The sequence below is a fragment of the Crocodylus porosus genome, unplaced genomic scaffold (genome assembly GCF_001723895.1).
Source record: "Crocodylus porosus isolate Cpor-Errol unplaced genomic scaffold, CroPor_comp1, whole genome shotgun sequence".
In the NCBI taxonomy this organism is placed as follows: Eukaryota; Metazoa; Chordata; order Crocodylia; family Crocodylidae; genus Crocodylus; species Crocodylus porosus.
This window is the reverse complement of record NW_017728922.1, coordinates 3786634-3799612: the sequence shown is the minus strand read 5'-3', so window position 1 is coordinate 3799612 and position 12979 is coordinate 3786634. Positions and strand designations below refer to the sequence as shown.

Sequence of the window (12979 nt, the reverse complement as noted above, 5' to 3'; positions counted from 1 at the left end):
GTGGGGCCTTTTTTTTAAAGAGCCAGGAGGTGGGGCAGCCATGGGGGGGGCTGGGGGAGCATGCAGGGGATGGGGCCTGGCAGGGTTCCCCCTGTGGTCCCTTGCCTCCTCCTCCAACCCCCACCTCCCCTGCTCCCTACTTACTGGCATGGAATCCGGGTCCAGCTCCCAGCTGTAGTGGGCGGGGACTGCCCAAATTGCTGAAACTCTCAGAATCTTTTCCGAATCATTTGGAGAGCTTCAGACCTTTTGATTGGACCCTGATTTGATTCAGATTTGGAGAGTCCGCCACCAAATACGGTCGAGTCTCCTCTGAATTGAATCAGCACAGCCCTAATTACCAGCTACTAACTGACTCTGCCTGTTGCTTCAGCAGGGACTGTAGCCAACATGTGGTCTGCTAGCTAATATGCAGACACCTCCTCAGCAAGGCAGAGGAGAGGGGGGATTCCTGCTCAGCAGGGAGTGGTGAGGGGAGGGGGGAAGCAGCCCACAGTCTCTGGAGCTCCAGCCAGGGAGGAGAGGGGAGGGGGCCGGCCAGTTTCTGATCACTTAAACCCATTTATGTGTAATGTCTGTCCCTAGCCTTAAAGGCATATTACCCATTCCCTGTACACGACAAATTCCTTAACTATTATCAATCCTTTAGCCTGAGATAATTCCTAAGCAAATGGCTGTAACTAGATGCCACTCTTGTCTCCTACTATAGAGCTGTTTCATCCCTTCCATGCTGGAAAAGCAGAAGGAGCAGCAGTGTCAGCGTCACAGAAATTTCCATCACATGTATTGGTGACTTCCATCTCTTCTGTGAAAGGCTGTGCACCCATTCTGATAGCCTCCTGGGACAGGTGGAAAACAAAGCTCCCAACTCCAGAAGTGATTTTACCAGGCAGGTGTGAGTTGCAAAGATCTTAATAGCACTAAGGGCCAGGAAAGCCCAGTAGGATTCTCTCACCTGCCTTGCCATGTATCACAGACCCAGTTATCTTGGCCAAGCAACTTGCAGCTGAGTTACAGTAGATCTTTTAGAATGACTGGCACCTTTGATTTAAAGTCTCAAATGACAGGGACTGTGCCATAAACTGACGATAGCTCCCTGAGATCAACTGGCAAATTAGACAGATGCCAACACACAAGCCCAGTGAAATCTCTCTATGGTTCTTGATTCAGTTGCTTGCCATTACGCTTGATATGGGCTTGATATGTTCTATGGGACCTATTTCTGTTTTCTGGAAAATATACATCACAGCCACAGTGTCACACTAAAAAGACTGCTTCTTCAGCCTGAAGTTATTAGCAGCTAATTCCAGCTCACTTGCCAAGCTGTTAAAACCTTGTTAAACATATTTGAAATAGTTAATTTCTGTTCAATTTTCATGTGCTCTTTGTCCTGTTGTGACATGTAATCTCAGCTTGTTTCTTTGGATGTGAACTCCCTTGTGCCTCCCACTCCCAAGTTGTTCTCATGACTCCCAGGCAATGGAGGGCAAAGGCTGCTGGAGTAAATGCCACGTTCAGATTCCTAGATCCTGTGGGGACTGGTGCCATAAAGATATCACAGAGAAAGAGAGACAGATGCAAAGAGGATAGGGATGGGTTGCGGGGTGGGATTCACAGCAACAGCTAACAGATTCATCTGTTCTGGGCCAGAGACTTCGGTGCAGTGTCATCAGTCAAGCCGCAGTATAACTTGAAGCAGCCTAGTGCTATTCTCTGTAACACAATTGCTCTAGAGATTAGCTGTTTGATATGGCATCCAGCCCAAACCTCCTCTTCCCTCATCTCATGCCTCCTAAGCTTGGAGGCTAGAAAGAGGGGAAAGGAGTAGGCTCTGTTTTTGCCTGTCAAAGGATTCCCCCACTCAGAGAGTCGGCCTTCTCCCACCAGGTTCATAGTCAGACAGCGTGTGCGTAATTGCCAAGCCATGCGATAGTGTCCTCGGTGGCCATGTGCAATTCCTGTAGTCTACCACTGAACTTAGTCAGCGGGCAGTCATTGCCAATAGGTGACATGCTGTTTTGCCACAGCTATAGTCTGGACTGTTGTGAAGATCCCAGTAGTGGGGGTTGGCTGCACACCGACCTTGCCCTGTCTGGAACCTATTCAGCAAGCCCCACTGACAGCCCACCAGGTTCATAGCCACTTTGGGACAGCAGGTAAGCCCAAACAGGTTCCTGCATACAAACCTCATTCACTTGTATGGCTCTTTGTTTGAGCTAAAATTGTTACTTTACAGACAAAGGTAATGTAACGTTGGCTTTATAGTGAGGTTAAGCAGCTGCACATTAGAATATGAGCTTAAAGGAGCAGCCACAGACACAAAAGAGTACAAGCAAATACAGCAGAATGTCATGAATGTAATCAAACTGCTTGAGTTAGCAAATGAGGTGTATTCAGCATTAGCAGCTCCACCCCAACTATTCTGCACTGTACTTAGACTAATTACTCTTCCTTGGCGGCTGATAACACAAGGGTTTCCTAGTAGTGCCTCAGCTTTCATATGGCATGCAGAGATCAGTTGCTGAGTGTGGCATGTGGAACTTCTACAGCTGTTCCAGCTGTGAAGGGAAGACAGAGAAGCACAAAAGAGGCTGTTATTATTTCAAGCTTCCTTAAAAATAGCTTGCAAGGGTGACAAATTAGGATATGAATTCAATTTCTAGACTAGAAATGGGCTGAATAAAGGTCCAGCAGCTGTTTCTTGCAGGATTAATTAAGTTATCATAAGGAGCTATTGGAAAATGAATCTATTTTCTGCTTTCTCCCTTTATTTCAGTATAAACTAATATTAGCACCAGTTGAGTGAACAGACCTGACAAACAACCCAGGTAGACAGTTTTTTTGGGGGGGGACCACAAAATGTTCAGTGATGTTCTGTATTATGTAGGTGCCTATGGGCAGTGGAAGATGGATATTGAGACCTAATCCTACAGCTTGGGCTCTCATGATAAATAGATGTTATCTTCTGGATCTGGTTCTGTGTCCTGAAAATGTAAAGTGCTACTAACAAATTGGGCCTGAGTTAGAAGCAATTCTCTGTTTCTCTTTGTAGCTTACAGGTAAAAAACAGCCTCATTAGACTCAAAGTCCCCCTTGGAAAATGCCAACTCTTTGCCTTTGTTTGTTTTTTTGACTATGGAAAAATACTAGCACTATTTTTCTGTTGCAGAGAACTCAGAAAGCCCACAACAGGTCAGAATGCTTTTGACACTTTGGATTCTTGCTTAAAATCTCTGACTTTATTTTGTGAATCGTATAGATGTTTCCACACCTAACAGTGCTGATATTGCATGGCACCTCATCTCACCCTTAAAAGGATCTCATGGCACCCTGGACTGCTGCAACAGCCTGGCTGAGAATCGCTGATCTGAAGAGTTTCATTACCAGTCCCAAAAGACCTGTCAGCCAAGGGCCATAAAGCCATGTGCGTGCTCACATGCATGCACACACACACACAGAATCAGAATCTGTGATACCAATTTGCAATAACTTTCTTCTCTAAACATGACTCCACTTTCACTTAATTGTTTTCTTGTCCTCCCAGCATTTCTCTGATTTAGAATCTGTGCCATTTCTTTTCTAGTTATTATATAATTTAGTTAGTTAATGCACCTGCAAAAATGTATTCGTGGATAAATAGGTTTTTGGTCCATGTTGCATCATAAGGGGACTGCAGAGAGGCCATGGAGCAATGTTTGAGCTTGGGTTCTTACTTCTTTTCTATGCAGCCTGCTGATTTGCTGCAGATGAGCCAGAAATCCCAACCACTAAGTTTTCCAGTGCATAATACATGAACTGCCTTCACTGAAAAGAGGGCTTTTTTGTGATGGGGGAGGAAATCTTTCTGTATGTGAAGCAACTGTGACCTCTCGTGGTTGGATGCTGCCATACCACTTCATGATTCAAGCCTGTTTGAGCTCCACAGCTGATCAGGTTTCCCTTTGGATGGGTGACCTGAAGGAAAAGTCAGGTACTACAAGAAATACTCATTGTGGTAGTTCAGTAAATGGAACTCTGCCTTTGGAGTCAGTGGAAAACCAGCGCCGCTTTGTAGTTATCACTGGGCAGCACTGTCCTTTGTAGGAGTCATTTGCCACTTTGGGTCACTGATGGTCCCATCCCACAGTTCTGAGCGCTTAGACCCCTCCTTTCCTGACCAGTTCCAACTCGGGAAATTATCATTAGCCACCCAGATCCCCCCCGGTGTTTCACTTGTATATAAAATCTCCTTTACTTTGGGGTCTAAACTCCTGGAAGAGCTGCTGTGAACTGGTACCTGCTATGTGTAGCCCTAGAGGCAGCTGCATTTCACTGGTAGAGGGGCTCAGTTACAATGGTGATAGGGGCAGTGTAAGAACTAGACAAGTAGTGATTCTTCCATGTAAAGCACTTTATTGCCTTTGAGGTGAAAATGCAGAAAAATAAAAATGCATTATTTTTATTATTATAAATCAAACCAAGTTGGTATTGAGCTGAACATCTCAGGCGAATATTTAGAATTGTACTCAGGATATGGGTTGGATACAAAGACATAAAGGGAAGATATTCTGAATGTTAAAATTTTAGTGAGTGAAAGGTATTTGCTATTTATTAAAATTAACAGGAGAGAACAAGTGAATAGTTCTCATGATGATTACTGGGTGTTTACATTTAAAGAAAGCTGATGCAGATGCCAATAAAGGCCATTTATAGATGTTACATTTTCTAGGTTTAATCTGGATTACAGCCATCACTATATTCACATGGACATCTGTAGTCTGAATTAAAATTAGCTCCATCCCAAATTAACTAATCCACATTGAATGAGGATTAAAGTTAATGCAGACTAACTAGGCAATTTAAAGTGCATTAACATGTATATACGGCAGGTATCTAGGGCTTGTTGTTGCTCATGCCCACCACTAGGTGTGGCATCAGATGCCTGCTGCCATCTCTACTGCAGAAGTGCAGAAATGCACAAAAACCTCCCTGAGGTCAATGATTGTCTATTCATAAACCCTTAATTTGAACTGAAATTTGATTCAAACTGTGTGATGTGAATCAGTTAACACAGTTTAGAAAACAGTGAGCATGTCTACAAACAGCCTTAATGACCAGTGGGCTATTTCACCATAGGTGGTGAGGAACATGAAGAATTAAGATTTAAATTTGGTCTGGGTTACATACAGATCTGATAAAAATTTAGGCTTGAGTTGCTTCAGAGCTAGCAAGAGAGCTATATAAACTGGGAAGATTTGGAAAGAGGGAAAGTGGTTTGTGAGGCATTATAAAACTGTTGCTGTGAATTTGGGGGTTAGTCACTAGTAGCACCAAGTGTAAGAGAGAATTTCACACTACATAATATACTCTTAAACCCGTGAATCAGGTTGCACAGATCTAGGGGGTGAAGTCAAAAACTTGGGGACATGTATACTCTCACAAATTAATGGATACAAAGGTATTATATAATGCTTTATACTTAGAAATGCTGTATAAGAGCAAGGAAACATCGAAGCCCTTAGGAATGCACCATTATTGGGCTCTGAGATCAGTGTCCTGATTATAAGGACATTTCTAGAGAAAGCCGAAGTTCAGTCTTCGGGTAGCATATGGGACAAGGAGTTGGGGTGCCTGCATTTTGTTCCTAGCTCTCCCACAGTGTGGCCTTGGGCAAGTCCTTTATCCTGCCTGCGCCACGGTTTCCTCACATGTAACACAGAGGTAACAAAACTGCCTTTCCTCACTGAAGTGGTTGCATCTGTAAACCACTTTGAGAGCGTTGCCTAGAAAGTGCTACAAAAGTGTCCAAATCCTATGAGCTGCTCTTATGAGATTTCTGGCTATACCCAGTTAGGGCCTTCTCCAGCCCCACAGCACAGCAGCCTAGGATCCAGCCACAGACTGCTAGCACCCCCCCCATGGAGCACAAGCAAAGCCCAGCTCTCACTGTGCTCCCCAGAAGGAGGGTGCCCAGTCAGTCATGGAACGTGGCACCTCGCAGCCTGCAGTGAGGGCATGCACGCTGCAATTTTTGAATGCTTCAGAGCATGCAGTGCAAGTAGCAATGAGCGTGCTCTCCTAGCACCTATTCTCCAGCATGGCATTGCACAGATACAACGGCTTCAGCCTCTGGTACCCTGCACATGCCTCTCCCACCCTGCATCTCTGGCTTGATTGCCAGAAAAAAGGCATATCTGCATTCAATATTTGCATTCATTGGGATGGTTTCTGAGCTGAGCTGAACAGATGTAATGCAAGCAGAACCCCATTCTCCTCCCACCATATAAGTCTATTAAGTCACTAGAGTGAATTTAATGCAACTGAAAGGGGAGACTCAAGCCTTCCCATTTGTGATCTACAGATACAACAACACAATGTGACCTGCTAATGAATGCATTTTATTTTGTAGTTGCCACAGTTGTGAGGATGTCGCATCAAGACTGATCTATTTTCAGTAAATTTGTTTTGGTGGTTTCAGCATGACCTTTGCAAACATTCATATCTGTGATGTAATCTTAATGTCATTTGCACAGCAGCAGCAATTATGATTAAAGAGAGAATTGGGTCTGATGGATAAATTACCCTGTCTGCTCTTGGAGCTGACACCGACTGTTATCAGCAACACAGGAGTAATAGTGAAGAGTCCGATCCTCAGCTGATGTAAATCAGTTTAGCTCCACTGACTTCACTGGAACTCGGCCAGCGTGCACCAGCTGAGAATTTGGGACCAGCTGAGTCCAATATCCAAATCAGTGCAAGGACTCTCTCTTCCACCTCTCCCCGCATCACACCAGAGCCCTCATCTTTTAAGCCATCTGTTTTAAACATAGATCTTTTAAATTAAATATACTGGTTTCTTACATGCCCAAATTAAAAGATTTTGGCTACAATGGTGATGAGATTTGTGGTCAATTTGCATATTCTTTCATTAACAGGATCCAAGCAATCAGATTTAAAAAATATAAGACTCAAAAGCTATTCTTCAAAAATGTCTATAATATTCCTCTGCAGTCTGTCACTGACCTGTGACTTAGCTGCTTTCTCATGAGTGAGGCAACCTCAAAGCTCCAGTTTAAAAAGTTCATGAACTACCAGTAGTGTAACTCCATTAATATCCATGGATTTGGCCCCAAATTGCCACTTGTCCAGTCAGTGCGAAGGCATGGCTAGAAAATATTGGGTTGGAAAAGTCTCAAAGTATTTAATGTGTTTTGAAACACACTTCTGCCTTGGTGTTTCCAAACTTTCTCCCTGTGGTGCAATAAGCCAAGTTCTGGCTAGACATCTCCTGAGGCATCCTTTCATGAAAATCTGAAGAAACAGTCTTCATCCTACATGGCACAATCACCTAGTTTCATAGTTTCATAGACCTGTGAGATCCTAATGAAATCTTGACCCTACTGAGCATTTTAGAATGACAGAGCTCAATCCGCCTCTTGCTGGGCCAGATTTTGATACCCTTTTTCATACTGAGTAGCACCTTAAATGGCCTCATTTGACTCCACGCCCGGGAGTGCAGTTACTATCCAACATGAGTCAGGGTATCAGAAATTAGCTAATTGATATTAACCTCAAAGCTCCCAGAGATTTTAACAGGAGTGGTATCTGCCCAAGGTACTGCCAGGCCCTTCCGCATGAGGGACTAAGTTCTCTTGAACGCTCTGATCGGTATCTGTTGGAGATGGGGGGACTCTTCCAGAGGGAGAAACATTTATGTTGTGACAATGAACAAAATTCATACAAATAAAACAACTGGTTGCAGTGGCTGGTCCTTTGGGGAAGAGCAGTGCTGAGGCCTCTCCTATACATTCTCTCCAATGATTCCAGTGCTCAAGTCCTAAGTGAGTCCCTCCTACTGCATGGCTCATATTTTGCTGAGCGAGCTTAAAGTGACATTCTCCACATCTGTCAACAACACTGTGACATTTTCCACATGGATGTTGGCCCATGCAGGGAAGCTGCCCAGCTGGAAGATGCTTTTGGCCCAGGTGTTCATAGCCAAGCTGAGGAGCAGAACCCCCATGAGATTCATGAAAAGCCCAGTTCTTGCCTGTGAAAGAAATACCAGTATGTTACATCTGAGTGCAGACTGGAAACCCAGAGCATATGAGGCAAGGAGCCTAGCTGACTAGGCTGGGGCTGACCACACAAGGTTTAATTATCAGTCACTGGCCCCTGCTAGGTGTTACATAAAGTATGCAATTAACTGGTTAACTGTGTAATAGTTTCTAACAGCCGCCTGTGCAAAGTAATTATCGCACAATTCACTGGTTAATCACACAATAAATTTAGAGCAGCCACCTCTGCAAAGGAGTTATCATACAATAAAAATGACTATTCAGTTATTAAAAAGCCAACCAGCTATACCACTAATGCTCGAAAACGTGTAACAATTTTGTAGCTTGTTTCTATCCAGCTTTAATTGAAATGTGTAGCAGGGCCTTACTAAAAACATTTAAACTAGACTTTCCCCAAATCCCACACAGGTCCTTATCCAACAAAGCCCTTTAGGACATACTTAACTTGCAAAACATAAGTAGTCAGTGGGACTCCTCCCATGCTGAAAAAAATCATGTGCATACTTGATTTATTTAATTGGGACCCAACCCTGTACTACTGAAGTTTGGAAGCTTGGCCCAGGGTGTCAGCAGAAGCAGGATCTGAAAGACTGAGGAGATGCATCTTCTATTGCTCTTCTTCACTGGGAGAAGTGGATGCTCAGAACCTTTGAAGGCTTTTTAACAACACTATCAATGTGTGTTGTGGAGTGTATTTAATATTCATTTCTGCAGCAGTGAAATGATCTCCTAAGACTCTAAATCTAAGGTACATGCCTACAACATGCACATGCTGAGCATTCGAAAATCCCTCTTCAAAAAAAACGAATAAAAGCCCTCTCTGTTCCAAAGCTCCTGTTTTATTTTCATCCTAGAAAAGCACCCCTGCCTGCAATACAATAAAGGTCTATGTGCAGTGAATGAGCAAAACCAAGGATCCTTTCAATCAATTAATAGGAACAAAGGGTTCCATAAAAGTAGAGCAATATGGAGACAGAGGGAAAGATGAGTAAATGAAGACGGTTGCTATGTAATCCTTACCATATTTAACACAGAAAAACCCAGCAGAGCCCATTGCTACCAAAGACAGCAGGAGGCTGACAAACAGCACATCTACTTGCTTTAGAAACTCAGCTTTCTCCCAAGATTTGTTCAGTGTTTAACCGGGCAATAGGCCCACTGGCTTCAGCCAGAGTAAAACTGGGAAGGACCGTCAGGATTTGGCCTGCTGTTTCCTAGGTATTCAGCTGTCACTCCACTCAGAATGAAGGCACAAGCTCAGACAACTATGGCAACAATTTAACCCCAGTCTAAAGCAGGGCAATGCGTACAAAGGGAAGGAGAGAACAGATTTTAGCAGACACTTGCTACTGCTGCTCTGTGGCAGCTCCAGTACAGGGCACTTTAGCACACTTGTGGCCAAAGGGAACTGGGGTTAGATAGGAAAGTACCAGATGGGAGGGCATGCTGGCCTCTTTTGGGCTGAGCAGTTTGCTGTTGCTGGAAAAGCCTGTGCCACTGAAAGGGACTTTTACAAACCAGACTTTCTTTTCATCCGCACAAAAGGAAAGTGATACAAGTCGCCTCCTCCTGGAACTAGACAAGAGCAGAATACAAACTTGGAAACAATCTGGCACCTAAGCAAACTGTTCTTTCAAACAAGCCAGGGAGTAGGTTGGGTTTATCTCACTTAACGTTAGAATAAATAAAAGAGGGCAAGGGCGGGAAGCTCCAGCCTGAACTGAACCTAAACATAAAAATCAGCCCCTCTCTTCAGCTAAGCTGCAAACATGAGCTTGGCTTCCTTGGGTTCCTGCTGGGGCTTGGGGAGTGATCAGCATAATGAAATGTAGATGAGTGTGAGATCAGATCCCCTGCTCAGAAACTTGTATCTTTTTTCCCTGACTTTCCAATTCTTTAACCAACTTTAGCAGGAGTGTTTCCTTCCTCTGGCTCCCTTGCTGAAAAGCTGACACAGTTAGCCAGATTCCCATGGCGTCAGATCAAAAATGTGAGCCTCATCTCAGTGCATTCAGCCACCCCTGTTGCAAAGCAGACAGGTTATATATGCAGACAGCATATATAACCACAAAGCATAACTTGTTGACTTGGATGGGAACTCGGGGTCTTTGCTGCTGCGTTGAGTACTGGTTTCATAAGCCTCGGGACCAGAAGGGAGATTGAGTTGCTAACATGCCTCATTAGCATAGTAAAGATCAAACTCAACCACCCATGCACCATTCCTTTGTTGCACTGAATAGGAGAGAATAGGAGAATTGGAGGAGGTTCGCAAGAACTGACAGGTTCTTCCAGCCAGTAAGCAGACTTAGCCTGGATTCTCACCTCACTTGCCCTCACGTGCACCTTCTACTTATGCTTTCACGGGAGCACAACCACCTTGCTCTCCATTTCAGAGTCAGGCAAAGATAGGATGCGAGATTAGGAAACAAATTAACATCCAGCCAGTCTGACCTGACGAAACCATAGTCTGGCTGAAAGAACAATCGCATCCTGCCATGGTTGTTTTCTAGCTTATGGCATCCCAGGAAAATATGCCCATCATTCTCCTGAAGGGCTTGCTATGGTGAGTGTTCCTAGAGCACGCCCAGTGCACATGTACAGGATCAGTCGCTATACACAAAATATAGTGGTGCTTCTTTCAATACCCAGCTGAGGAGAAGAGAGTGATGAAAGGGTCTCGTTGCACAGCAGGTCATCAGTGAGGGCATTCACCCAGAACGTGAGAGAACAGGGTTCATTTTCCTTTAAGTCTCTGAGTATCTCTTGCATCTTGTTGCCTCTTTTTGTAGGAAGTAGCACATCTCCTTGTTAGCCACATTAACTGTTGTACAAGCTGTAACTTTAGTTTTTATATAGAATTTGACAGCACATCTGAGAATTCATACTTGCCTTCCCCATTAAGCTTTGAAACATATTGAATTAGCTGCTTGTCCTGGACAGTTCTGACTTGTAGTGTTTCATCTTTCTGGCTCCCCTAGACTTAGCCTGTCTTTCCTTGGTATTCATTTCTTTCTATCATCCTCCTGAACATGAACTGTTTGGGCAAATAATGGTCCAAGCATATCAGCTCAAGTCAGACCCTCAGCTAAGAAAAACCTATCTTAAATAAGTCAATTAAGCCAACCCTTGATCAGATACAACACACTTAAAGAACGTCACGGACTGTCTGACCTGCACTTCATGTAACGATAATGAAAATAAAGGAGCACCTACAATACCTGACCAAGGTTAACTGGGATGCTCCATAACTTCCTGGCTTGATCTGTCCTAACCTAGAACACAAGCCAGTGAAAGAAAGGTCCCTTTGCTCTCAGAGGGCATGTCTACACATGAAATGAATGCAACACAATAAAATCTGGCACAGTTTATTACTCCTGGGCGTTGCATCTTTATATGCCCGGGACTGCAGCAGGTTGAGCCAGGTAGGCAGGTTCTGCACTGAAGCACCCGTATGCCCCAGCCAGCTAGCCCCATCAGTGTGTACACATACACTGCTATGCACTAAATAATGCCACCACCACAGGATAGTACTTGTGTTTACAATTAATAACTATTGTAGAGTTAATTAGTTTATTGTGGCCTAACAGGGCTACTCAGGTAGACACAGACTTTTCTGTGAAGCTAAGGCTGCTCTGCAGTAAAAGTCTCATGTAGATGTGCCCAGATACCCACAGATCCAATTATGTCCAACCAGTGTCAGACATTTTCTGCATCTGTTAAGGCCAGGTAAACTTAATCATAAAAAGAGGAAGTGTCATGCTAAAGAATGTCAAGGAAAGTGCAAAGAACACCTGCTAGCTTCCCTACAGGGCAGACATGATTGTAAGGGCAGTTGCCATATGGGTCTGACCTCAAACCTCATTACAAAATGAGGAGCAGAGGGATGAAGACCTCCTCATTATAATACAATTAACAATACTATAATCATTTAATAACAGTTGGGAGGCAGTTCCAGTACCCTCACTCCACTCGGCTCTCAACAGTTACCTGGGAGCAACTACAGTGAAGCTAGCTGACCTACTCTTAATTCACACTGGTTTAAGCAAGGGCAAAATCTGTTCCATAAATGCTTAAACAATTAAGACATTCTAAGGCAGCAAGATCTGCACAGCAGAGATCAAGGTACTTTACATTTAGACACTCCCAAAAACAAATGCTGACTTGTGTGTTATTAAAATGCTCACGTGGTAGAATGTCTCAACATTATTTTTTTAAACTCCTCCCTTCAGTGATTTCTAAATACAAAACAATTTACCATGTCCTTGACCAGCAAGTGTCCTGAAGAAAAGGCAATTGAGTTTGGGGGAGTGGAGACTGGAAGCATGAAAGCATAGGAGCATCCCACAGTTCCTGGTATCATTAAATACAGAGGATTTACTTTCAGACGAATTGCCTTGGGGAAAAAACACAAGAGGAAAGGAAAACATTGACATTTATTAGTTAAAATGCAGAGGCATCTCAAAAGACAAGTAAACTGCACTTTGCATGATAGTATTCTGTGCTCTATGATCTATAATAGCATAGATCCTGCTGTTCTAGTGCTAATAATTTTTTCAAGTTGATTATTCTGCCGTGTTCAGACTTTGCCCAATGTACTCCTTTAGCACTTTGCTTCCAAAGATTTCAAAGCAGCCCAAAATATTAATCAGAGCCCAAACCTGATAACATAGGTGAGATTAGCTTCTTTTCAGAGATAGGAAAATTGAAACATAGAAAGAAGAAGCAACTTGTCCAAAGTCACACCTGTAATCTAGCCAGTGGCAGAAGCAAGAATCCAGTCTCTAAAACACACTGGCAACACTGCAGTGTGATTAAGCCACGAGGCCTTGGTGCATTAGGATGCATTACTGTGCACCAAGACCCCCAAAAAAGAGACCTGAGTGACAGCTGGGGTTAGTTTGCAGATGAAGTGAGGCGATCTG

General features: G+C 43.7%; 1 protein-coding gene across 1 annotated transcript in view; it reads right to left on the bottom strand.

The window, feature by feature from the left end:
* Nucleotides 1–4369: 4369 nt before the first annotated feature.
* SLC13A3 (solute carrier family 13 member 3) overlaps nucleotides 4370–12979 on the bottom strand; it is a 33653-nt gene continuing 25043 nt past the window's right edge. Inside the window, exons 11-12 of the mRNA XM_019539603.1 lie at nucleotides 12313–12450; nucleotides 4370–8029 (exon numbers count right to left, since the gene is read on the bottom strand). Coding sequence (XP_019395148.1) covers nucleotides 7844–8029; nucleotides 12313–12450 — 324 coding nt within the window. The 3' untranslated portion in view covers nucleotides 4370–7843. The remainder of the gene's footprint in view (nucleotides 8030–12312; nucleotides 12451–12979) is intronic.